The sequence below is a fragment of the Pyxicephalus adspersus genome, chromosome 4 (genome assembly GCF_032062135.1).
Source record: "Pyxicephalus adspersus chromosome 4, UCB_Pads_2.0, whole genome shotgun sequence".
Taxonomy (NCBI): Eukaryota; Metazoa; Chordata; class Amphibia; order Anura; family Pyxicephalidae; genus Pyxicephalus; species Pyxicephalus adspersus.
In genome coordinates, this window is record NC_092861.1 from 30,717,676 (window position 1) to 30,745,076 (window position 27,401).

The 27,401-nt window shown below is 37.3% G+C and overlaps 1 protein-coding gene across 1 annotated transcript in view; it reads left to right on the forward strand.

The window, feature by feature from the left end:
• DNER (delta/notch like EGF repeat containing) overlaps nt 1–27,401 on the forward strand; it is a 129,481-nt gene that overhangs the window by 60,055 nt on the left and 42,025 nt on the right. Inside the window, exon 2 of the mRNA XM_072407696.1 lies at nt 19,419–19,700. Coding sequence (XP_072263797.1) covers nt 19,419–19,700 — 282 coding nt within the window. The remainder of the gene's footprint in view (nt 1–19,418; nt 19,701–27,401) is intronic.

Here is a 27,401-nt window from a genome sequence, read left to right on the forward strand (position 1 = left end):
GTGAGTAGCACACTACCTATTTCTTATTAACTAAACTAAATTTTCCACTGTATTATTGGAAAGAAGGTGATAAAGCCTTATCACTGTTGTTTTCAAAAATTTGTATGGTACAAAAATTGGAAACATTTTGTGTATTTTATATGCAAAAAACAAAAATGAGTTTTGAGAAACCAAAAACAAATTATGAGCAGTTGCACTTTGAATGTCATTTCTACAGGTGAAAAAATCCAAATAGTGCCCCTCCTTGCTACAAGTTTAAGGAGCCTTTCAAGGTTTAAACATTTTATACAACAGTAGATCGGAATAGTAGGAGATGAGTACTAAAGAATTACAATTTGCATATAGTTTTCTCCAAATACATTGGGTTTTTGTATACTGTAACCTGCCCTCAGTAAATGCACAAAGAATGACCTTTAAAGGGTATTGTAAGGGGAAGGAACAGGAGAGAAGAATACCCCTGGGATTCCTGATTTTTAAGTTCTCTCTAAATTGCAAAAAGAGGACAATATTTAAAAGGATTACAGTTGAAAAAAAATCACAATGTGTTGTAATTCTATTTACTGAAAAGTAGAGGAGAGTAACTTACTTGAGACGTTGGTGGAGAGTGGTGGGGACGAGATGTCTGCAGCCAGCTAACAAAAGAGCTGGTGTTGCAGACAGCTCGTCCTTTTAAACAGTTAACTTGGCCTTCCTAATAAGGAAGCTGCACATGTACTGAAAAATCTGCGCAGTTAGCAGTTTTGAGGCTGGGCTAAATCCCAGCTTCCACCCTTAGTTCAATGACGCAGTTGCGCAAGATTTTGCGCAGGCACGATGATAGACAAGATGATCAAGAGAGGTGATATATGTACTATCATCCTCCCATGGGGGTGTACAAATCAGTATGATTCCTCCCATTTACTTCGCTCTCATCTGTCAGATGGGGGAGCGAGGGATTTCCACCAGTGCAGGGCTTGGTCAAAGAAAGAAAATTCCTCCCGACGTCCAAACGAGGGACTGGGGACTGGCAAGCACCAGGTAGTAACCCGTGCGGCCAAACCTAAAAGCACCCATGTTATTGGGCGCTCCCGTCCCCCGTAAAGCACAGAGAGTAAAAAGGAAAAATAATGATGAAAAAGTTTTAGTAATAAAGAGGGGGGCTGGTGCCTCTAATCAATATACTATAGATCTATATTTGTTTTGGGCTTAATATTGACGTCAATACAGGACAAAGGCATTAAATCGAAACAAATAATATACATTCCATAATACATATTACATTATAACAATGTGTAATAATGTGTATTTGATGATCAATTGCATGAGTAATAACAGATTCCTGAAAAAGTTGTCAATATTATTTTCCTTTCAAAAGGTCCATTTGGACCTTTCACTCATGGTAATAATTTAACAATGTAATTGGATTGAAAAACATATGTTGTAAGTTATTATAAGTTGAGAGAATTTTATTAGAACCACTGAACATTAGAGTATTTAAATACAATAAAATGTGGTAAATTGATAATCATAAGAATGGTTTGAAGGACAGCATGTTATTCAAACCAGGCGGCGTGAGAGCTTTTGAATATCCATTTTGTTTCAGTTTGTAGTAATAGTTTGTCAATATCCCCTACTCGTGGGATAAAGAATAGCCCTTTACGGAGCTGAGAAGTAGATTACTGAGCTGTCAAAGTTGTGCTGTTTACCAACATGAAAACTTACTGTGTTGGAGTTAGCATTCTTCCTGTATTGATGGAATACATGTGTTCATGCATTCTTTTGCGCAGTGCACATTTGGTCTTTTCTACATAAAATCTTCCACACAAGTGATTAGATAAATAATTCCTGTTGTGGAACAATCAATGTGATGTCTAATTTTGTGTATGGTATTGTTAGGAGTCTGAATTGTTGTTCTTTTAGCCATGGGCATTGAATGTCCCTGTTAGTTGTGATTGTAATATTTGTTTATCTGAATGGTGACTATAAACCAGTGTGTCTTTAAGAGATGGTGATTTCCTATATGTTATACTCGGATATGGTTGTAGAAACTTGGAAGTTTTTGGGTCAGATGTTAGGATATGCCAATGCTTTGTGAGGATATTTAACACTGCTTTGTGTTGATTGTTGAAAGTAGTAATCACTCTAACTCAAGGGTGTCAAACTCTGGCCCGCAACGTCCTTTTTTTTGGCCCCCAAAGGAATCCTAAGTATGAATTGCAGCTGGCCCACCGCTGCAATGAAATAGCGCCGCTACTACAATTCCCGGAATCACTTGCGTCTATAGATCAGCGACCTATGCGTGTCCCTGCATTGAACTGTTTTAAAGATGCAAGTAATGCCAGGAATTGTAGTAGCGGCATCACTGGCATCTGTAGACCAGCAGCCTCTCTGCCTATGCGTGGCCCCACATTGGACTGTATTATAGACGCAGGTAATTGTATTAGTGGTGCTACTTCAGTGAAGGGGAGTGAAGTGAAGTGAAGGGAGTTCCAGCCACTAATAACATTAAGCCCTGCATTGGACTGTTTTCTTTACGCAGGGAATTGTAGTAGCATTGCTATTTCAGTTTCAAGTTTGGCCTGTGACTCTAAGTTTTAAAAATTTTGGCCCACAGTGTATTTGACTTTGACACCCACGCTCTAACTGGATCTTCTGTGGGGTTAGGTTTAGTTTGTGTAATTAAAGATTTGCGATCACAACTTTTAGCTTTTTGATATGCCTTCCTGAACAGGTTTTTGCTGTAACTTTGTGATAGCAAACTTTTCTGCAATGGTTTTGCTTCATTTTCTAAGTCTCTAATGTCTGTGCAGTTATGCTTAAGTCTAATATAGTGACTAAAAGGGATGCTTTTTTCACTAGGTAGGGGTGTGCACTACAGACGTGTAAGATTGTGTTTCCTGCGGTTTCTTTCCTGAAAAGGGTTGTGTTCATATGTCCATCTTCTTTTATTCTGATGTACGTATCCAAAAAATGCAGTTTGTTGGTGTTTGAGAACATTGTAAATTTGAGGTTATATGAATTAGTTTGCAGTTCTAAAAAAATTGATTAAGAAGTGACTCAGAGCCTGTCCAAACTATGAAAATATTGCCGATATATCTTTTCCATACCTTGATATTGAGTTGATATTTCGCTGTTTGGGGGTTGGAAATAAGTTTCCTTTCCCAGTTGCCTAGATACATGTTGGAGTACTATGGCTCACAGCGCGTGCCTATGGCAACCCCCTGAATTTGAAGATAGTATTTGTCTTTGAGAGTAATATTCATCTAAGTATTTTTGGATGATGTTTATGCCCTTGTTGTGAGGTAAAGTACATCAGAGGGCTTTGACATCGATAGTCACCAAAAGAGAATTTAAAGGGATCTGTAGATTGGATGTAAATTGTAATAAATCTATTGTGCCTTTGAGATAAGATGGAAGTGTTAGAGCTATAGGTCTCAGGTAAGAGTCCACCAGTTCACTTGCATTCTATAAAATGGCTCCTTTCCCTGAGATATTGGAATGACCTGAGGAATTTTGTATGACTTTATGTATCTTAGTAATGAGTAAAATGTGGGGGTGACAGGGTTTTTTGTTTAACCTTCCAATATACTTAGAGTCTTTTACGTGTACCACATAAATTTGTTTATTGCATCAAGGATTTTTTAACTTTGTCAGGATCCTCTATGTAAACAAAATAAAACAAAAACAATCAATTTCACTAAAAATTGTGGTGAAAATGATGACCTTTGTGTTGTTTATGGTCAGTTTGGACCCGGTTATAATATAAGAATATATAACAATAAATAGTGCCAAAACTGAAATCATACACACTAAAATTTGACCAAAAACTCTCAGTCACAGAACATCACATTACCAGCCAGCCCTCTTTTCTCCCTCCTCTTTTCAGGGCTTATCTCTCAGGCTTCTTACCTGTAGCCAAACAGACAAAACAAGCAGGCATTCCGGACATAGCTATCCTAACTATTCAGTTAGTCTTGTTACTTGCAAAGCACACATCTCCTATTTGCAGATTGCAAAATTGCATAGAAGATATACACTAAAGTGAAATTATGGATTATATCTTGGATGAAAATGAGACATGAGACAGAGGATGCAGACCAGCATAGTGATACGGATGAACAGGTTTCTAAAACGGAAGACGAAGTAGAGTATCAACCAGAATTTACAGACACATCTGATGAATCTGATGAGGAGGCCACCAATGCTGAAGCTGCTTCCATTCCTGCTGAAACATTCAAATCCAAAGGTGGTAACATCTGTTGGAGTTCAGTTCCTCCTGACGTACTGGGCAGACAAGCTGCTGAAAATGTAATCAAAATGACCCCATGTTTTAAATTGTTCATGCCATTGTCATAAAAAAAGTCAAAATTTCTATGACAAACCTTGAAGGAAAAAAATCCTTTGGGACATGTGAAATGAGGAATGCCTGAATGCTTAGATTGGTGTTCTTCTTGCTGGAGTGTATATAGATCCTGTAATTAGGCCACTCATAGTCTGTGGGACGTGTCATCAGGCAGAACAATTTTCCGGTCAACAATGTCACTTCCGACCTTTCGAATTATATCAAGAGTCCTCAGATTTGACAACAGAGATACTAGAGCGAAAGCTTGCTCCCATCAGGGATGTCTGAGAGAGATGGGTGCAGCTCCTTCCATTGATGTTTTACCCTGGGCCTCAGGTGACAGATGAACGTTTTGTCCCTTTCCGTGGAAAATGCCCCTTTCCGGCAATACATGCCCATTAGTCCAGGCAAATACAGAATAAAAATCTGGGCAGCCTGTGATGCAAAAACAAGCTATGTGTGGAATCTACAGATTTACACAGGTAAACCTGCAAGTGGCATCCCAGAAAAAAATCAAGGAAAACGTGTAGTCCTCAATATGACTACTGGACTGCGGGGTCACAATATCACGTGTGACAATTTTTTTACCAGCTATGACCTTGGACAAGAACTTCTCAGGAGAAAACCTATTGTGGTAGGCACAATGAGAAAAAATAAATCTAAGCTGCCAACCCAAATTTTGCAGGTAAAGGGCAGGGCTCCACTTTTTTCAAAATTTTCATTTACAGACACCACCACTGTTGTTTCATATTGTCAAAAAAGAAACCAGAGTGTGATACTTATGTCCACTTTTCACAAAGATGCAGTTGTGTCATCAAGAACTGACAAAAAGCTCATAATTATCCTGGATTACAATAAAAAACAAAGGAGTGAACAACCTGGACAAGCTGGCTGCCACCTACACTTGTAAGTGAATAACCAGGAGATGGCCAATAGGTGTGTTTTATAACATCTTAGATGTGTCTGCGTACAATGCATTTGTGTTGTGGACCCACATCCACCTGTGGTGGAACTCAACCAAAAATACCAAGCAGAGAATGTTTCTTGAAGAGCTAGGAAAATTCCTTGTCAAGAGCAGAGGAAACGGGTTCCCCAAGACCCAGTCACTACAGCCTTTTTCAGACAGCTGCAAGGCTCGCCAAGCACTCTCTCCACGTCAACACAAAGAGCATCAGAGCCAGCATCCTCAGCCAGCCATGCCGCAGTATCAACCAGCACAGCCACAACTCCATTGAATCCACCTGATTCTAAAAAAAGAGGTTTCAGGTCTCCCCTAGCAATAAGGACAGGAAGACAAACACATTGTGCTTCCACTGCAAAAAAAATATTTATGCAAAGAAGACTAAAAGTTTCACTTTTTGCCACACATGCATCTAAACACACAGACATGCATGTTCTTGCACAAAGAATTTCTATTGGTTTGATTTGCTTGATTGGTTGTTGTTTGTTTAACCTTGCAAATCTACATTTTGTATTATTATTTTTTTTTTGCCTTTTGTTGAAGTAAATATATATGGGCCAAAATTGACCCGTAGCTTTATAGTTATCAATATTAACATAAAAAAAACAAATATTTAGGAGGTGTGTTTTAATACTCCTCAGTAATAGTCTGGTAACAGAACAAACTTATATAATTCTCTTGAGGTTAATTTTACCATTTTTTTTATATATAAAATATATATATAAAAATGAGAGGTTTGCTATTAAGGAAAGGCCAAGGGGGGCACACCAATAATAAATCTTTTAAAGGTTAAGGAAGCCTAACTAGGTAACCAAGAGGTAAGAAACAAATTGGATGAAAAATAATTGTTATTGTATGGCTGATTTAAGACACGGGTCAAAACCGACCAGTTTTACATCATGGATAGTAACAGTAAGCTAAGTAAATAGGAAGGATATAGATAGTCCCTTTTTTTATGATGTCTATGATGTCCTGTTGAAATGCTAGATTAATAATTGAATAATAGTGAATATAGAAAGATTCAATGACATTGCCTATTATTTCCTTGTACCAGTATGAGTTGTGTAGTATTTTGTAACAGATCTGTTCATAATGGTCTATGTTAAGATTCTAATCCTACGCCAAAAGCATAGTATGCCTCTCATTTGGATTCCACTTTTTATTCAGAGCTCTCCTTCCTGTATCTTTGGCACAGGCAGCTGTCATGTTTTATCTACAAGCATCTTGCAAGCACTTCAAATTTAGGTCTACATCTACTAAGGTGAGGATGGTCTGAAGCTAGATTTTGGATAGACTTCGAAGTGGCAGCAAAGCAGACAAATACTTCCTAGAGACACTCTTCATCTCATTGAAACCTAAGCCTTTGATAACACATGAGCCATTGTTGTGATCACTAAGTTTGGTAAAATGCATGCTTTTGTCAGCAAAGGTGGAAGTGACTGAATGCTTCTCACATGAAAAGTAATAAAGAAAGTACCCAATAGTAATAAACAAAATACAAAATCACAACACATGCCCTTTAAGCTGTCTATTTATTTGGACTTTATTTCCACTTGTATGACAACAAGTGCAGTCTGCTCAACAAAATCTAATTAAGCGCTTCTGTTGTCTCTCAACAAAACATTTGGGCAGCTCTCATGCAAGTGAATTCCATCTTGTTTCCTGGCTATTTAATCCATGTTCCCATGTAATTTTCATTTACTTCTGCTAGCATCTTTACTGGCAAACTTTTGTACTAGAAAATCATGCGGATGACGTATTCATAAAATATGGTAGTCACGCTTCCTATTGTTATTACACTAAAAACACTGGTAAAGATTGTATAAATAAAATAAAATCTACATTAATAAAAAGATGAAATGCTTCAAGATAGGAGGTCATTAAAGCCTACATACCTACAGTAGAAGATTGGAGAGTCAGTGTGTACCCATTCAGTTATCTATAACTTTATGAATAAAGTATAGCTAAAGGCAAAACTTTTTATGGGAAACAGATAGAATGGTAAGGGGTTTAGACTTCTGTTTTTTAATGGCATCTGTTTCCCAATTAGAAGGTTTAATCTCTTTAATTGTCCTGATTACCTATATCACCAGGAATGAAAGTGAATCTTGAGATCGAGTTGCCTACTGAACAGAAATAGAGAGGAAATCTTCCAAGAGGGACACTTCCTGTAACAACTGTCTAACTGGGAATCTCCCTTTTTTAAAAAAGATATCTTCTCACTTCTGTTTGAGCCTACTGGACAGAAAGGAAAGCACAAATCTCTCTGTGCCCAGATTACAGATGATAAAGTATTTACAAAAATGTAACAAGCAGAAGTGAATAAAAACAAGCACTTACTGATCTCTGTAGCTGCATGTACTATTAGGTAATTCATCCTAAAAATCACAACATTAGTGTAACTCACCTGCTGTTTGTCTAGATTTGAAGAATGGCAGGCTGCCAAGTAGTGATGCTCAAATTTCTTCTATGGGGCCAAACAAGCAAGAATTCAGATTTCAAATATCCCAAGTTTAGTCTGTAACTTCACACAGCTGCTTCCCACTTTGATCATTATTAATCAACTCCTAAACCTTGAAATCAACAGCAATAAGCCTGTTGTTACAGTATACAGTATTATTAATATTGTTATTAATATTCCCTAGTATTTATATAGCGCCAACACATCACATAGCGATCCACAAATTACAGAGTTACTACCGTGTTTCCCCGAAAATAAGACACTGTCTTATATTTTTTTTGGCTCCCAAAAACACACTAGGTCTTATTTTCAGGGGATGTCTTATTTTTCCATGAAGAAGACTACAGTAGACATTTATTGTTGAAAGTCACTCATGATCACTCATGTTCCATTGATTGTCCCCTTCTGATCACTCATGTTCCATTGATTGTCCCCTTCTGATCACTCATGTGCCATTCAAATTCCCCTTCTGATCACTCTATGCAATGATTGTCCCCTTCTGATCACTATGAAATGATTGTCCCCTTCTGATCACTATGAAATGATTGTCCCCTTCTGATCACTATGAAATGATTGTCCCCTTCTGATCACTATGAAATGATTGTCCCCTTCTGATCACTATGAAATGATTGTCCCCTTCTGATCACTTACCCGTAATTAAGTGCAGGGATCTCCGTTAGGGCAGGGATCAGCAGCTTGCTTCCTTGTTCAGTGCAGGCTTTTTACTTTCAGTTTGGCTCAGGAATAGACACGCCCTGCAGCCAGCATCAAAGACACACACGCTGCAGCCAGCATAAAGGACACACACGCAGGATCAGATATCTGGAGCTGTCTCGGTGAGTACTTTTTTAATTTACCGGTATGTATGCTTTTATTTTCTTTTTCTCCTAGGTCTTATTTTTGGGGTAGGTCTTATATTAGGGCAGGTTTACAAAATAGTGCTAGGTCTTACTTTCGGGGTAGGTCTTATTTTCGGGGAAACACGGTAGCTGTCCCTAAAAAGGAGCTCTTACCATAATGCTCTTACCATAGTCATTTGTCTTTTCCACAGTCTAAGGTCATTTTGGGAGGCAGCCAAATAACCTAACTGCATGTTTTGGAATGTGGGAGGAAACTCACGTAAACACTGGGAGAACATACAAACTCCATGTAGATAGTGCCCTGGCTGAGATTTGAACTTGGGACCTAGCACTGCAAAGGCCAGGGAGCTAAACTTTGAGCCACAAATTCTCATTTGATGGTGGTTGTTAAGTGAGACCACCCCTGACTTCACCAGCCTATGAGAATGAACCCTATTGCTTTTAAGCACTATAATCAGTAGACATAAGCTATGGTCATCATCAGGGGCTTCTGTGCCCTATGCCCTATAGTTCTGTGCCTTATAGTTACCAGTCTCAAGAACACATCACAATTACCTTGCTGAAACATGACTTTTACCAGTGGTTTTTAGAACTTAAGATATAATTTAGGGCAGTGAGCATTCTTTTAATTGGAGAGGATTTATAGACAGGTTATAAAATGATATAGTGTATTACCTTTCACCATATGGCATTAGTTAATCAGTTATCAGTTTTCATCTACTGAAGGAAGCAAGGGCAAAAGATGTGGGTTTGTCATTTCACTTTTGTGGTTTAAACATCTCTGACAATTATGAGTCAAGTCATTTTCATAGGGTACAAAACAAATGCATATTACTTTGTTGGTAAATTCTTAGGAAATGGAAGAGACATGTAAAGCTTTTATTGCAGTGTCCCTATAATATCCCAGCGTGAAGGTCATGCTGTTTGCTGGTGTACTTCTCTTGCATTGAAATGCACACACAGAGCAAGGGGGCAGACGTGCTCTCCATCAAACCATCTCTTCTCTGATCATTATCTGTCATCTCATTATTTTCCCTTCTATGTTATAGTTGATTGAAAACCTGGCAGGACCAAAATTGGAGGCTGAAAGGGTAGCATGCATTTCACCAGGCATTGATAGTCCTATTCCTGCTCCTGATGTCAGCTGTATTTATTAAAAAAACACATTTATGGGGCATTTATATTACTAAACAGACCTAACATTGATGGTATACATGCTTTATATGCTATTTTATTAGAACAGAACAAAAGCATAATTTTTACAGTTCATATATGTGAACTGCTTTATCTGTCTAGAGCTTTGTAATTTTATTCTGCCTGCTTTGCGTTGTGGACAAGATTGTCAGAAAGCATAATCAAGTCCTAGATATCCCTGTGCAGCAAAGACATAAAGTCTGGTCCAAATCACTCATGACCTGTAACAGGACGAGGTAGAAGCAATGGCAGACTGGTGAGGTTATCCCTCTGCCCTTTACCTATGTAAACCTCCTCAGTGTTGCCATACAACAGTCCATCTGGCTCAGAGTAATGCCTCCCACTCCCAGTTTACGTACTCCTGTGCACTGGTCTTCAGTGGTTCATCATAATAACCAAGTAACTGGAATATATTGGGTGAACATGTTCAATAGCAGCAATGATGTACCTCTCAGGAATGATTTTGTAATTCAACCAAAAATAGTGTTTTTTTATAATGGCTGCAATTTTGATTTTTTTGAAAACATGAGAGATAAATTTATTGAAGAATGTTCTGAAAAAAAATGTAATGTGTTTTCTTACATAAAGCAGAAGTACAGTCTGGCATAACATATAGTAAAAAACCCATACCCCACCCCACCCTGACTAAATTACTATTCCCCATATACCGTATTTTTTGCCTCCTTCTTCTGTCTTCTGTATAAGGAATTGCTTGTGGCAAATATAAAAGCAGACTACTATTAAGAAGTTATGTAAGCTGCTATTGCTGAACTCATTGTAAAGAATCCTAATTGCCTGGGTGTAAAACTGATCTTTTAGTTTCAGTTGTTTCAGTCACACATGAAACAAGTATGCAGATAACTGACAATTAGCTGAACACCTAAGCTAAATGCTCATTTTGGGTCAGCGATTCAGAATGTTTTATAGCCAAAGGATCAAAACACCAACCAGGCTTGGTTACCAAGTTGTATTTGTTAGAACCTAGTCAGAAATGGCAGTTTATATAATTTTAGGTCTACTCTAAGTCAAATGTAGGCACATATACTAGTTGCATTTATGTACTAATAGAGACCTGAATTATTAGTTTATTTTTGATCTGATTGGAGTTGAGAGTAAGGAAAACAGCTATGTAAAAAAAGCACCAATGCTACGTGAAGGTGGTGAGAGTTGTGGCCTTTTCCCGCTGAAAAGTACCTTTGGGACGTGAAGCTGTTGCAATCATGCTTTAAACACAAATCTTTTCAAAGCACAATGGACATGCAGTAATGGGCAGGTGTCTTAATTTGCTTGTATCCCAGTAAAGACCTGTTGGTATATAAATGGAATAAAGCGTGTCCAATTCCATTACCCCAAACAGAGCTAAAAATAAGATTAGGGCATTGTGTGCTGCAGTGCAGAACATTTCTGTGCTACATTGCTGCTGTTGGTTACCCGTGCAATAAAAAGTAACATTTAATTCCTTAACGTCATTTAAAATCAACAGCAGCATATAATATTCTGTAGGGTAAATTATCAAAATGTCTACAGGGAGGGATTAATGAGGAACTATAATTAAAATTATTTATAGTGTATGAGCAGTTCAGTGTACAATTTTTTTTCATAACTGGCAGATAATTAAAATAAAATTATGTAGTTAAACCTCTCCACATTTTTTTATGCTGCTGCACTTATAGGTGTATTTATAAAAGGGTAACATTATTACACCTGTTGCCAAATTGCTGTAACAATACCAATTTTGCCTTCACTCATTAATTTGGAGGGATAACCACATACTTCGGCCATATACAGTAGATGTGCTGCAGATGTCCACCAACTCAATACCAATAATGTGGTATAGGTGCAGTTTTAGATAATATGGGCCTAATTTATCAATGAAATCCGCGCTCGCTGGTCGCGTGTACTTTCGCGCTTCCAGCGAGCCGGTTTCCCGCGGCCCGGAGTCGAGTGCGCCCGTACACTCGCTGCCTCACTGCCAGCCGGATTCCTGCCTTGATAATAATGAGCAATAGGGGTCGCGAATCTGCCAATTAAGGTTTAAAACATTTAAACAGCGCAAACATTTTTTTTTAGGGCTAAGGGTAATATGTGTGCCATTAGAAAGAATGATTTTTTAGGCGAACAGTGACTTTTAATGCAAGCTTGCCAGTGTAAAGCTGCCGGAGATGCGCGGCTCCGGCCGCAAGCTCATTTAGTTGCTGAATTGCGCGATGGCTTATGATTTTGGATCGCGAATACAAATGCGCGAGCGAGCTTCCGATTCTGCTTGATGAATCAGCCTCTATGTGTTCTTTGAGGACCACTAGGTATTTGAATCCATTATTTTGATTGGGGGTCCAGTGTCAGTGTCAAAAGGAGTGTCATTTTCACCCAGGTAAAAGGTCCATTTTAAATTAAAAAGAGTGATAGTAGTAAAAGAGTGACAAAAATGAAAATGAGAAATAGTAAATAGTATTGTATATAAATGAATGCATTTAATATTGGATGCATGTGCATTTATTTATACATGCACTGTATTTGATAAACTAGTTATAGTATAGTATCTAATCTTGTTATCTTAGTATCTGTTGGGTCAAAATATAAAACTATACTTTATTCGTTCATGACACCAAAAATGTAAAATATTAGTGTATCATATGGTGGATTAAGCAGAGTATTACAAAAAAGTAAAGAAGAAACAGCACTGGGTCAGTTAGTTACTCAAGGTTAGTTAATACAAATAATTTCTGTAGTTTTATCCAAGAATATATTCCCAGTCCACAGTTTTTGGAGCAATGTGAATTTGATGTGTTTTGTGGTGTTTGGCTTTCACCACTTTATCTTGAAGGTGGGAGTTAACACTATAAGATAAAATTGACAGTATTTGCAGATCAATCCACTTAAGCAAATTAGTTTCACAAAGACAGATATCATAAATCATAGGCAAAGAACCCCAATTGTCATTGTTTTTAAAAAACAATGTTGATCGTTAAATTTGAGTTGTTCAAATATATGCATATGTGTACCAAAATAATTGTATAAACATTATTAAGTTGTAAATCTTTTTTTTACAAGTCTGAAGCATCCATAATCAATCAACAACATTCATTAATAAAGAACTATTAAAAGTACTATTAAACTATTAAAGTACTATTAAATGTTTATAGAATTCCCTTTGTAATGAAGACAATATGGTACACATACTGTATGCATGTATCTAAAGAACTCCTATTTAATAATGAACATTTGTATTTGTATCTATTGATAATTGGCTTATGTTGCTTATGGTTTATAAAATAGAAAACACGGCTTTCACTGAAGTACATGTAAATACTATTTAATGTACAGCGCTGCGTAATATGTTGGCGCTATATAAATCCTGTTTAATAATAATAATAATAATACTGCACTTAATCACCACATTGCAGCCTCCAGTGTCTCTTGTGTTTTATAGGTTGTTACACTTGTGACATTAGTGCCATTTATGACCTTAGAAGCAACATCAGCAGGTGAGGGAGCTTATTCTTATACAATGAATTTTCCATCTTGTCAAAAAGACTGCCTGCATTGTGATCTTGATCCTTTTTTCTTCTGCAGAAACAAACTAGGAGGACACTGTACAATTATTTATTTCATGGTCATCTCTGACAATCTGTCCAGTGACTATCTGGTGTACCAGAACATACCAACCTCTCCCAATCTGTCATAGTGTGATATGTTAAAAGATCAGTTGGCTCATTATGTGCTTTGTCATTTCTCAATTTAAATCAATGTAAATGTACAGTAAAAGCACCTCAAATTTACACTATGAATCATGTCTAATGACCTCTATTTTATCAACTACTTCTCTAAATGACCTTTTAGAGGAATGTATTTTGGCTTGACAGTAAAATATGATGATTGTGTGGTCCAGGTTTTTAACTTGCTCTTTACTAAAGTAAAACAATTAAAAAAGATCTGTTTCATTTATATACATAAGTGTTTTAAATTGGCTTCAGCAGCTAATCTGCCCCTAGCTGTGCTGCTGATCACCCAGAAACACTTATATCTGCGAACCGATTGTAAAGATAAGCAATGCCGGATTACCATAACTGCAACATATAATTTAATTGTCTATTTAAATGTAGATATAAACTCATAAGCAATTACTGAATAGTGCCAATGGCAGATATATGGCTGGGTGGTGAAATTATATACACAAAAGTAGGTGTAGTTCTGCATGATAAAAATTACTCAATAAAGTAGAAAGCAATGAAGGCAGCTATGAAGTGAAATCTCTACCAGAGCTGATAGGGTGCTGAGATGACAATGAAAAAAGTTGAAAAAAAAGTACACCCCCCAGGGAGCAAATATTAAATGCACCAATGGCATGCTACAAATACAAGGGTAGATGGCGTCATCAAGGTGATGCACAAAGATATAATTCAGGCTTTCTAGAGAAACTCTGTATAGGAATCTGGGGTATAAAAGCTCTTTTATAAAAGATATGTTGACTTCTATGGATGATTACCTTCTAAATTACTAACGACATGGCTGTCTCTGGGTTCATTGCTTCCTAAATTACTAAACTGGAGCAAGCAAGTAAAGAAAGAGTATAATCCTAACTTCCTAAATACATATTTTTACCAGTGAGTGACTCAGAAGTTTCTGAAACCAGAGAATAGAAACAACAGCCATCAAAGCCAAGAAAGCAAAGCATCATCAATCTATTTTGTCTTTGGGTGAAGGAACCCATCAACACAAAATAGCTAATTTCCAGTTTCTGGAAAGTAATCTCCATATTGTTTTATAACATGGGAGACATCAAGGTAGCCAATATCAGGGGAATTCATGATCAGCATGTACCATTTTTTTTTAGTCAGTCACTGTTGTTTCTTTCAAGATAAAGCTGGCTCCAGGCATACTAAATCATATTCTCCATCACGTTTCTAAACTCAGCTATTGTGACCATATACATGTAGGACAAATTGTTCATAATCTAGCCACTCATGGTCATGTTTATTGGCCAATGATCACCTAACTCCTTTTAATCCTGTCCAGTTCATCAACTGTATTTGAACACATTTTAGACATATTAGGCATAATAGGTATTTAAATGACTAATGCATCTTTACATCTACTGTTCAGTAGGATTAATCATTTGGGCATTGCACCACATAGACAGCAATTCACATGATGTCGAATTTGACTGTCTATTAAAAATAGGGATCTGAAGACTTGTTATATAACAGACTTCAAGTCTTACGTAATGCCCTTTAATTCAATGAAATAACACCTACAACCCAAAATTTACCCATTTGCTCTCCTGGTTTGACCACAGTTAATCAGTTTTTTTGTGAGCAGTTGCTGATTGGCTGCTCTTTCCCTACTAGGCTTATATCAATGATTTAATAACAAGTAACACATATAATTTGTTCCAGGTTTTCATAGTATAAAAGTTCAATTTATTACAAAGCAGCTTAACCACTCTTTGGCTGCAGTGGTCAGTTCTGATACCAGCAGGGAGTGATGATTATGGATCCCATCAACTTTCCATATCTCTGCATTGTACATAGACAATTATTTTATTCTTTCCAGTTGATATATTGTATATGAATATTTATTTCATTGCTTTTGTATCTTTATGTATTGGTCCCAAGGGAACCAAATTGATCACAGAGCAGGCACACTCAGATGAGCTTTGCTTCGTAGTGGAGCCTAATCATAGTACCTGGGACCAATACATTTTGGAGTCTGACATGTATTCATGGTGTGCGGTCATTTTACGTTGCTTATACAAATTCAAATACATGTTGCATTGGACCTGATTTGTCCAGCAAACCTGGAATGGATCTGGTCCAGGAATGAAACATTTGCCTATTAGCAAATCATTTTGAAGAAATCCATTCCAAGTTTGATGGATAACTCAGGTTCTCCCATGATAGTCTATCTTCTCTAGTCTTGGTGAAATCAAGCTTGTTGTTTATCATTGTTGCCATGTCAGGTGAATGAATACAGATACTAAAAGACTCCAAGAATTTTGTACCCCTAGCCTTTTTAAATTCTACATACAAGACCGGGTAATCATAATGATACCTGTTTTGTTTACAATGGAAACAACAAATAGAATCTCAAATAGAATAGTATAATTTTATCTGGTCTTTCACGAGAACCTGACAATTGCACCCAGAACTGGCATAGCTAAAACATTAATGAATCTGTATTGTGCTCCATGCAGATACATTTCCGCTTTTCCAAGGAAGAAAGTCACTTGAGCATTCCAAATGGAAAATAACCAACTTGATACTCATGAGCATACCATGAAATATTAAACTCACTTAGAAAACGTAGAAAATATACTAAACCCTGATGCCATTCAGACATATTTCCTTAGATACAAATTTTGTCAATATATACTCTAAAAATGTTTTTCTGCACCTTGGAATGTTTTCTTGGACCTAAACATAGTAGTCCTAAATGTATGGGCTCAACAGGGAGCTCCTAATAAGGGTTTTTCCCACAGCTACTTGTGGAATGGAATATTTGGCATAGGATTTGCCTGATCAGCAGATACCAGCAAAAAAAGCATAGTTATGGGGCTACAGCTGTGTAAGGCTAAATGGAGTCTAGATTGAAGCAGTGTTCTAATCACAGCAAGTAATTGGGATTTACTATAAACCTCAATGGGAAGAAGAATTTCATGCAAAAAACACCTGGGTGGAAAAAATCATTTGGTTGTTGGGTATAGTATAATAATGTTAGTGCACTGATTACCCACAATTATATCAGGGAAAATCAGTTACATATAAAGAGCAGAAAAAAATCAAACTTAAACATTGGCACTGATTTTTTACCAGGTATTCACCATCACATTGTACTAAATTAGGCCAGGAGGTCGCAGTGTCACCCCAGGGAATGCTGATACAGCTACATAATATAAATAAAACGTTCCCGGCCCAGACAGGAAGTTAGGTGTTCATTGGAAGATCGACATGTATTTTCTGCATCTTCAGCTTTTGAATGGGATAACACTCTGGAAAATGTGCACAGATTGCAGAGACATTTTGAATATGTTTTTTATGCCTTTGTTTTGTTCCCATGCTACTCTAACAATGCTTTTATTAAAAACAATTTTACTGTCTTTGAGTTTTCCTTTAAGTTAGAGCATAACCAAAAGGTACACGATAATTCCAAAATCTTCTGTTCTAGCTAACAGTGCCTCCAAAACCATTTCATTAGAAAACACTTCCCCTATCAAAAATGCATCATAGCCTCAGAAAGAGAAAAAAGTAAGGAGAAGAAATACCATTCGAGGAGGTTCATGCCTGTGCAGTATGGGGAAAGGAAAAGATTGAGTCAATTAGTTTCAGCCAAGTAAAAAACTCCTTTGGGATCTCCATCTGGAGGGGAAATGCCGGGACAATTTATGTTAGTCATTAGGAAGAGGACATATATTGGTGTTAGGGGAGGGAATGGGTGCTAAGATTCACCGAATGATAAACCTTTTTCATATCAGCTGCTTTCTCTGCCAGTAACTTCCATTTATTTGAGAAATCCTCTCAACCATTTGCAGCATTGCTCTTTCCTTTTTCTATCATTTGCAGGCAGATTTTCGTTTGGTACAAGTGCTCCTCAGAGTATATTCCCTGCAATTCTTGTAACACTTTCCAAGATCTTCAAAACCACAGTAGATTGGAAAGACTATATTTTATTTAGAGGATCTCTATAATGTTTGGAATTATACAGAGGCCAATATATGCATAGTTATGATGGCAGCAGTTTCAGTATTCTTTAAACACAGATTTTGCTCAATTCTTCTTGTTTTTTGGTTCATATTTACATACAAGCACCGAGTAAATAGGGTGTTGTATGCAGTTGTCGCTAGGATAATTACACTTTAAAGGTTTCAACTAGTTTTATTTGTTCTCTAATTACAAGTAAGCTCTACAAATTGCCATTTCACACAGTGTCAGTTGTAATTTTGTGAAATTATTTATAAGCAAATCTGATTTGTCAGAATATTACCAGAAAACCTAAAGATCAGAAAAAACAACCTAAAAGCAGCAGCAATTAAATAAACTTAAATCAGGAGTGTCCAAACTTTTTGCTAAGAGGGCCAGATTTGGTGAGCTGAAAATATGTGGGGGCAGACCATTCAGCACGTACTCAGTTAGTGTGGGCGTGGTCACACGCCCACCAGGGTGAAGTGAGGGATTCCCTGTGCACGGAGTTCGGTGTGAGTGCGGGCTCCATGCAGAGCACGTTCTTAGAATCAGAGTGGGTGTGGTCTGTGTGGGTCCCCATATGGAGTTATCTAAGTGTCTGCAGGCCATCAGGTCATCAGCTAGAAAAATGTATTGAATTTGTTAACAGACTTTGTTTCATAGTGTGATTTATAAAAACTCTCCAAGGCTGGCAAAGATACACTTTCATCAGTGAAGCTGGGTGATACAGCAACCATGGAATGGATTTCTTAAAAGTATTTTGCTATGTGTTAGAAAAAGTTTTCAATTCTGGACCAGATCCATTCCAGGTTTGCTGGATCACCCAGCTTCACAGATGAAAGTGTATTCTCTCCAGCCTTGTAGAGCTTTAATAAGTCACACTATGAATTCAAGTCTGGGCCATAAAGTCAAGCAACCTGCAGCATCCCTTCCATATCAGTCTTTTGACTAACCAATTTGTTGGTATTGCTGGTAGATCCTTAATAAGTGAAGCAAGTTGTACATGTGCCAAATGAATGTTTAGACAATTTTTTTCAAGTTTTAGAGTTAGAAGCATTAAAACATAAAGGTTTTTAACTTTTCTTTCATTGAGAGACCCCCCTTTTGGGCACACCAGGTAGTGTTTGAAAATCTCTCCAAAGTATCGGGAAACGCCAACTGTGACAGTTACTGCAAACACTTGTGGATGTTTAAATATTTCTCCACAAGACTTGTTTCAGTGATGAAACAAAATTCGATTTACCCTCACTTAGACAATGGTCATCAGTAAAAAAAAGATAGCTGAATCTCCAGGACTGAGATACAACATCATATATCTAGAAACCATTAACATATTAATGTTTGTTCAGATGAAGTATTTGATGTGCAATTCGATAGATGATCTTTAGTCAAGAAAAGGCAACAGCACTATAAATATAAAGGTGATGTGCTATAATAACAAAAAACTAAAATGTATAGATTTTGTACAGTTACATCTAACACCATGTCTATACCATAGGTTTTGAATCGGTAGTTTCATATCAAGCACCTACTGGGATGTTAATTCCATATTTGTTGGTTTTTGGGCATCATTATAGAGTACTCCCGCAGTATAATAATGGCTCTGATTTATTAAAGTTCTCCAAGGCTGGAGAGAATACACTTTCATCAGTGAAGCTGGGTGATCCAGCAAACCTGGAATGGATCTGGTTCAAGATTGAAAACATTTGTTAACAAATAGCTAATGACTTTTAGGATATCCACCCTAGGTTTGCTGGATTACCCAGTTTCATTGATGAAGTCTCTCCAGCCTTGGAGAACATTAATAAATCAGGACCAATGTAATAATGATGCAAATAATGGAGCAAGCTAAGTATTGTTCAGGAGCAAGGCCATTGTGGTATATATTAGGAGTATATATTATTTTATTTGTAACAAGTGTTTGATGTATTTTTTGTTCTAGTTTGCCGTGGACCTGTGTGAAGAGAATCCTTGTATCCATGGAAACTGCAGTGTCCACGGAGATGGCTACCTGTGTATCTGCAAGGATGGGTTTACAGGCGTGAACTGTGACTCTCCACTTCCGGACATCACAGAAACCACGATCACTGAAATGCCAGAATTTCAGCAGACCACGTTAGAGCCCACTTTAGAAGCTCCTCAGTCTCCAGCTGTAATGGCTCTTCCAACATGGAGACCACGTGTGGGACAGAAGGTGACGACTCTTCAATGGGATGAGGTACAGGTGAGTGATGGCTATCATAATGCCTATGTCTTTTAATTATTGTAAACTATAAATGTTATCTTATTGTAGGTGAAAAAATATAAATATATACCTACATTACAATTCGTATAATTATAATAAAAATGAAGAAATTCTATTTGATATCATACTGTACAATAGTGTCAGAATTTCAGAGTTGATAATTACTAAAGCTATAACACATTAAAACCAATATACCATTTCCAGGTCAATTTTGATGCTGTCTGCAGTCTGAACCCAACCAACCTCCAGGTCATCTTCTGAATTCTTTTAGGCATTAGACTAAATTTGCAGAACTATCCTATTTTCAAAAAGTTAATTAGTTCAAGTTGAGTCCAGTGCGATTTGAAATACAAAGTCCTATGTTTAAAATAATATATTCCATTGTGGTAAAGCTTTTTAAATTGGGACTATTGTATCTTAAATGTTAAAACTGTCAAATGACAAATATTAAAGAAAATTTACTTCATAGTGAAAATTGAAAATCATTTTAATAATATTATTAAAATGTGTTTTGCTAATTGTACTATCCTCTGTGACAGCTTTGAATCTTCTCTTTGTCATACTCTTATATCCGTCAGTCTTTTTATGCCAGCCTCAAGCAATCTTGCCATTGTTAATTTTGGTCAAGGTGTTGCAACAAACTATTTAGGACCCCCCAGAAATTCTTTCCTACTAACAACATCAGCTTAAGTACACATACCAATTTTTATGGTAAGCTTCAAATGTAACAGGTTGTGCAAAAAATATATATACTTTAGAGCAATAAATGTGTAAAATTGGATTTTTCTTTGTGAAGTGAAGCAGCTTAAGCAGCTCTCAACTTTCGAGATGCATCCTAAACTTAGGCAGTGCATCTCTAAATTACATGCACATTTACCTGTGTTTATCTCTTTTATAGACTTTGGATATATAAAAAATACCAGTTGATCTATCCAAAAATGCTCTGATTTCTTGTTTTGTTGTGGGCTGACAATACAGCTGTTTTTGTGGACAGAGAGCTGTCAACCCCACCAGTTGTCTTTTGCAAAACAAACCTTAACTCAGATCTGAACAACATAGAACCTATTTATTTCAAGGTCTAGAATGAGACCTAGGAGGATTCATGTTTACAATTTCAAAAAATAGTAAATGTTAAAAAAATATATCAAAAGGAAAAGGTTTGTTAGGGTTTGCATACACAAATTAGCATCATGAGGCTAGTGCTTATACTTCATGTAAAAGCAGTCTTTCATAAAACTCTGCATCCCCTGGCTCCATGTAGTACATGTTTGTACTGCTGTAATGCATGCATAATCCGACTCAAATGAATTAGAATGCTCCCAGTAATCATGAGTAAACTTGCAAGAGGTTTTATTATAATGTTTTATAAATACATTGGTAGATCCCTGTATGATTGCCTTTTCTAGCTCCTGTATTTAAAATGCTGCACAAGTAGTTTTTTTTTCAACTTCACAGTTTATGCTTAATTATTCTGTGTTTCCAATAGTATAAATATCAAAAGGAATCCAAGGGATGTAGACATTTTAGAAAGATTGTTTTCTGGTATTTTAAAGCTGGGGGCTAAAGAACATAGACTAATGGTGCAAACCTCCAAAGATTCCACTGAAAACCAATGAGCCCTCTAGGTTGCATATGACCAGGAAGCCTTGGAGATTTGACCTTTTATATTTATGTTCACAATTTGTTCTATTTATGGCTATGTTTTAGGGCCACTCTAAAACTTGCTCACACTGGTGAGGTTGTGGTGCCATTACGGCTTCTTCATGCTAGGGAACCACTGCCTCTTGGTAGATGCTATATGTAGCTTTTTCTGGTGGCAGAATCAATGGGAGTGGTAGAGAGAACCTCTTACTGCCACCAGCTGTCAAATGTGCAGATGATGGTTCTTAAGAACAAGTGCTTCAGTGTGAGTGACCAAGGGAATCCATTGACTGATTGAACATAATAGACTTCTCAACCTTTCACTTTAACCATGTACTTGTAAGGGTTAAAAAAGGGATAGTATATAAAACACCTTCCAATCCAGCAAAGGCTAAAATCTATCAGAATGCTAAATCTTACATATGGTAGTAGACCTTGTAGTCATTTTAGTACAAGAAAAGCATAGAAACAATTAGAAACCTGGAAAAGCGAATACTCTATTTATAAATATATATCTCGATATAAAAGAGGGGAACATATGTTGGAAGAACATGCGGTTTATTAGAGTATGAAGGAATGTTACAATAGCAGAAAATTACAGTCCATAGAAGGTCTCATAATCAATCCATTAGGGTATAACGCTGCCATATAGAAGAATAATATTTCTAAAGATAAAAACAATTCTGTTTCAGGCCATTTACATTATAACATTTGAACAGTATTTGAACTTGAATAGCTTTATTTCCTATTAGTAATTAAGCCAAGCATTATGAATGAGAAAGGGGGCAAGAATTTGAAACAAATTGTAACGAGCATACCTATATGCAGTTTCCTAAGATTGTTTCATATTTTTATTGACATTTACATGCAGACCAAACACTTTTAGTTATAAAAGTTATTATATTAAGTTATAAAAAAGCACAATCAAGTATTATAATAGAAGAATTCCCTATCCTAGGTACCCTTGCTACACCCCAGTTGGTAACACAGGAAAAATGTATGTACAGTTTCTCTTTTAGGTAGCATGAAGTACAATATGAAATAGTTGCAATAAGTCATAAATAGATCCCCAAAGAATAATTGGATATTTCCCTGCAACACTCAGACATAATTAGGTGACTAAGTCTCCAAGTTTAATTACATCTCTAATTATTCTTTAATTCAATCTAATTTAATTTGTGATGTACTATGTGGTGTAATCAATTCCTGTTGTTTTTTATGTTATATACCACAGTAATTGTGCTTGAGGTTTCATTTACTAGCCATACATGTAACAAATATTTGATCCCTGATTCCATCATTTCAAAATCCTGATCTTTTGTTCAAAAAAACTAATTTGACATAACAGAGAAAAGACTGATCCAATCACTTTTTTTGCATTTTTAAAATTAATTTTCAGCTTGCCAATTACAAGTCTAAATCTAAACTGTTAAATAGTTTTACTCTACTGTACTCACCAATTCAATTTTCAGCTTAATGATCAGTGATCCATTATTATAACAGTTTCCTTTCTAAACACAGTCTGTACCACTTGGGGCCTCTTGTGGTAGGGGAGAGTTTATGGGAAGGTTGGAGAATACAATGTTGCACACAAATATAGTCAAGAACAGTAAAATTTGTACTACAAATAAACAATGGTGATCACAACAGCTAAATTGGGAATTAATGGGTGCTGTTGCATGTGATGATGCATAATGCACAAGTAATTATTGGAGTTTGTTATAGACGTCCCCAGTGCTAAAGAGGAGGAAGAGAATCAGTTCCTTACACAAAGAGAAAGGTCTGCACAGGCTGGGACAGTGGTTATGATGGTTGACTTTAACTGCCCAGAACAGAAATGGGAATATTTTAAATCCATTGTACACACTGCAAAATATATTCAGAATGTACTATATATAAGTATAAAAGGCTAAAAGTTAAACCTACGTGGTTCATGTTCAATGTTAAGGATTTAAAAAATAAAAAATTTGCCATCCAAAAATGTCAAAATGAAGGAACACAAAACAAAAAAACAAAAACTACAGGACAAATACAAATATAACTCAAGCAAATTCACATTTGTATACTGATACATCATGTTTTTTGAGGCATTGAACCAGGGCTGTACATGTACAAAGCAGAAGTATTACTGCTAGAAACAAAATTCCTTAGCTATAGTTTTCTGTTAGATTAACATGTATAGCCCCTATATGAACATTAAGAAGTTTTCTGTAGGAGTGCTTCTATTATTAGTTTGTGGGGGTCCCTTTATGTTGAAACCCAGGCTATGAGTTGTTTGAATAGCTTTTATTGGTCTTCCAAGGTCAGGCAGTGCCAGTACTGCACAACACTTATTGAAAGATAATGATAACGGGCACTTCAAGGTAGGGCTGTGTTGTGCCAAATAAAATAAGTGTGTCTCTCTAAGCTGTGGTAACTTATTCTGAGCTGCAGTTTTGTTTAGCTTTCAAGAAAATTATTTGATGTCCATGGAACACTGAGATTCTTACACCCGATGATGTATCATTTCACCCTTGTGTGCTTTCCTTCTCTCGTCATTATCCATATTTAGGGAAGGGATGTACAATGGGCTAGCAGTATAATTTCATCGCAACATTACAGCCCTAAATACAGTCAGCAATAAAGCACAGCGAATGAGCACAGGTGCTATAACATAAAAGATATAGAAAAAGCTGAGAAAAATCCCCTGACAGCATTAGGGGAATTGAAGACTGCATCACTGCCTTTTCATCTCTTTTGAACAGTGTGGTAAAACTTACAATGCCTAAAAAAGTGTTAAAAGTAAAAAAGCAAAAATATACACTTGTCTCTGGTGTCCTAATGCCTCCTTTACAGAGAATAGGTCCATGACCACCTAGCCTGTGTTCTGCACGAATATAAGATACTGATGAAGTCAAGAATTCTCAGCTGCCAGAGTGTCACAAGGGTGATAATATACTGCACCATTTAGCCTAAATTCAAATTCAACATCGGTATATTTTGAAACGTGTTCTTGGAGCTTTCTGAGAGCTAGAGAAAGTAATGTAAGGTTTGCATGACACAAAGCTTAGCCTGATGAACACCAACATCTACAATGTGCTGGTCAGCTGACTGTACTTTAAATCAGTAAATCCTGCATTTGGGGATTTCAATTGTTGGGGGTTGTAACCAGGCATTGAGTGCCCCAATGATCACAAAGATAGGTAGCCTGGATCTTCTTAAAGCAAACTTGTACTTTGCCAATGCAGGGCAAACAAATGTGCATTAACGCTCCCTCCCGAGCATATTATACTTTTTCTTTGCTCCTTCGCTGGTACACTCAGCTTCTGAGTGCAAATAATTTGCCTGGAACGTCCAGGCATGAACAGCATGTGACTTCCCATTGTTTTTAAGTTAACAACACTGGTTCTTGATGATAGATTCAGCATGGTCATACCAGGACAGGACTTCCGCCCTGTGTAAAGCTGCTTGGTATGAGTTTGGTTGAACCTGCTGTTTTGTTTTGCAGTAGCAAAGCATGGGTTTTTGCTTTAATTGTTTTTTAAGAGAAATCAGTTCTTTCTGTCTGTATTCTATAGGCAAACATTTAAAATTCACTTTCTGTCCCTGTGACAGGGGGGAAAAAAATAAAGGGAGCTGTTGTCTCTGTAACAGAAAGACGTACATGATCTGCCTGAGATTTTACCCTTTTCCTTTTGACTAAAATGACCTTAGTGTCTCCACCGAAGAGTTTTCTCCTCGCTTCCTGTCGGGGCATTTCCTTAATGAGGCTGCAGATAAAAAAAAAACATTCTCTTTCTTCCCTATACTGTCCAAAATTAAATAAACATTTTTGATTAAATTGGAATTTTAAAGTACAGTAATATATGAGAGGGCAGCACTTGCCTAGGAAAGTCGAGTATTACTGATTTGTAAACAGTATGGAGAAATGGCTGAACTACTTTAGCATATTTCATCTGAACTGATTGTTTGATGTGATTGGAGCGCAGTTCATCAAATTTTAATTAGCAAGGAAGGTGCATGTGGAAAAAGCAATACATCTGCAACTGAGACTTCTGTTTTATCATTATGTTAGAAAAGATTTTAATTAGATCCCAAATGGGCTATCAGAGTTGAGTTCTGGGGAATTCTTTTGTACTAATACACGTATGTTCAAAGCTGGTAAAGATCAGCTTAAGATTCGCCTTAAAGTGGACCTGACATCAGGTACATTGTAAGATGTCAGGTGCCCTTTAAATCCCAGTGCCCGTTTCTGATTGTATTTGCAAATGTCAGACATAGATTAGCCCTCTGCTGCATCCTCTTGTAATGTACTATAAGTTTACAATGTTTGTTCACTGGGGGAGAGGAAATGTTCTCAATGAACTCAAGTATGCTATTAATGATGAAAGGCGGTACTTTTCTCAAAACGATACTGTTTACCTAGAACACAATTGTTGTTTATTGTGTCACATCAAGAATATATTGACAAGTCAACATTGTACCTGTGCCTGTTGTGCAATTTTTAAGGTAAGAGGATGATAGGTGGTCATGCAGGAATTTGTTTTAAAGTCCACTCTGTCCGTCTTACCTTACCCCTTATTAATGTTGTTGTCCATCGGATAACTTTGCCTCTTGTCTCCCACACATTCTTTCCCATGACCTGCCCACCCTCATCCTCAGTGACTTTAATGTTTAAGTGGATGAGACCAACCATCCTTCTTCAGCCAAACTGCTCTCCATTACCTGCTCATTTGGACTCACACAGAACATCAATGGCCCCACACACATTGCTGGACACACTTTAGACCTAGTATTTTCAAAACTGTGCAACCTCACACTCCTTGACAACTTGACAACAATGATTTCTCCTTTCTGATCACAACCTTATCACCGTCAACCTGTCAAACTCTTGCCTCCCTTTGCCACATCCCAGACCTGGTCAATGGCAGGGAGATTTCCGTAAACTTGACCCCAACCTATTCTCAAGCTGCCCTAACCCCCACCACTCTCTTTCCTTGGCTCTGGATAAAGTTGCCCCTGCCACCTTCTTCTACCCCCGCCCTGCCAACCCCAAACCCTGGCACAACAATCACACCAAACAGCAAAAGATTGTTAGTGCATTTGAGTGCAAGTGGAGAAAATCTGTCCTCAGCGCTGACTTCATGGACTACAAAGCCAAGCTACAAAGCTTTAACACGGAACTCACTGTCACCAAGCAAAATTATTTCTCCACTGTCATTCTCAAGCTTCCAACCCACACAACCTCTTCTCAACAATTGACTCCATCCTAAACCCCACACCTGCTCCCCCCACAACAACTTTATCTGCCCAAGACATAGCCACCTACTTTAGAGATAAATTAGGCAAAATCAGACATGATGTCTCTGCTCACCGAGCCACTCCAACCATTCCCACCCCATCCATCTGTAAATCATCACTGGCCTCCCTTAGCCCTGTTAGTGTGGATGAAGTCTCCTCTCTTCCCTCATCATCTCCATCTACTACCTGTCCGCTTGTCCCAATTCCCTCTGATGTACTCATTCCTCCACCCTGGCCCCTACCCTAACCGAACTGTTCAACCTCTCCCTTTCCACTGGTATATACCCCTCCGCTTTCAAACATACCATAATTCTCCCTATCCTGAAGAAACCCTCACTGGACCTATCCCTACCCCCTTACTAAAGTCCTATCTCCCTCCTCCCATATGTCTCCAAACTTCTTGAATGCCTTGTCTACAAAAGACTTACCAATTACCTGAGCACCAACTCTCTCCTTGACTCTCTCCAGTCCAGTCCAGTTTTAGAGCTGCCCACTCCACTGAAACAGCCCTTACTAAAGTGGCCAAAGACCTCATCAGAGCTAAGTCTCAAGGCAACTTTTCCCTCCTTCTTCTCCTTGATCTTTCATTTGTTTTGACACTGATCGTCTCTTTCTAATACAAGTCATGAGCTCATTGGTATTAGTGACACTGGTCCTTCTTGGTTTGCTTCCTATCTGTCTGACTGCTCCTTTCAAGTTTCTTTCAATGGTAATTCCTCCTCTTCCACTCTTCTCCCTGTCGGCGATGCTGATGACACT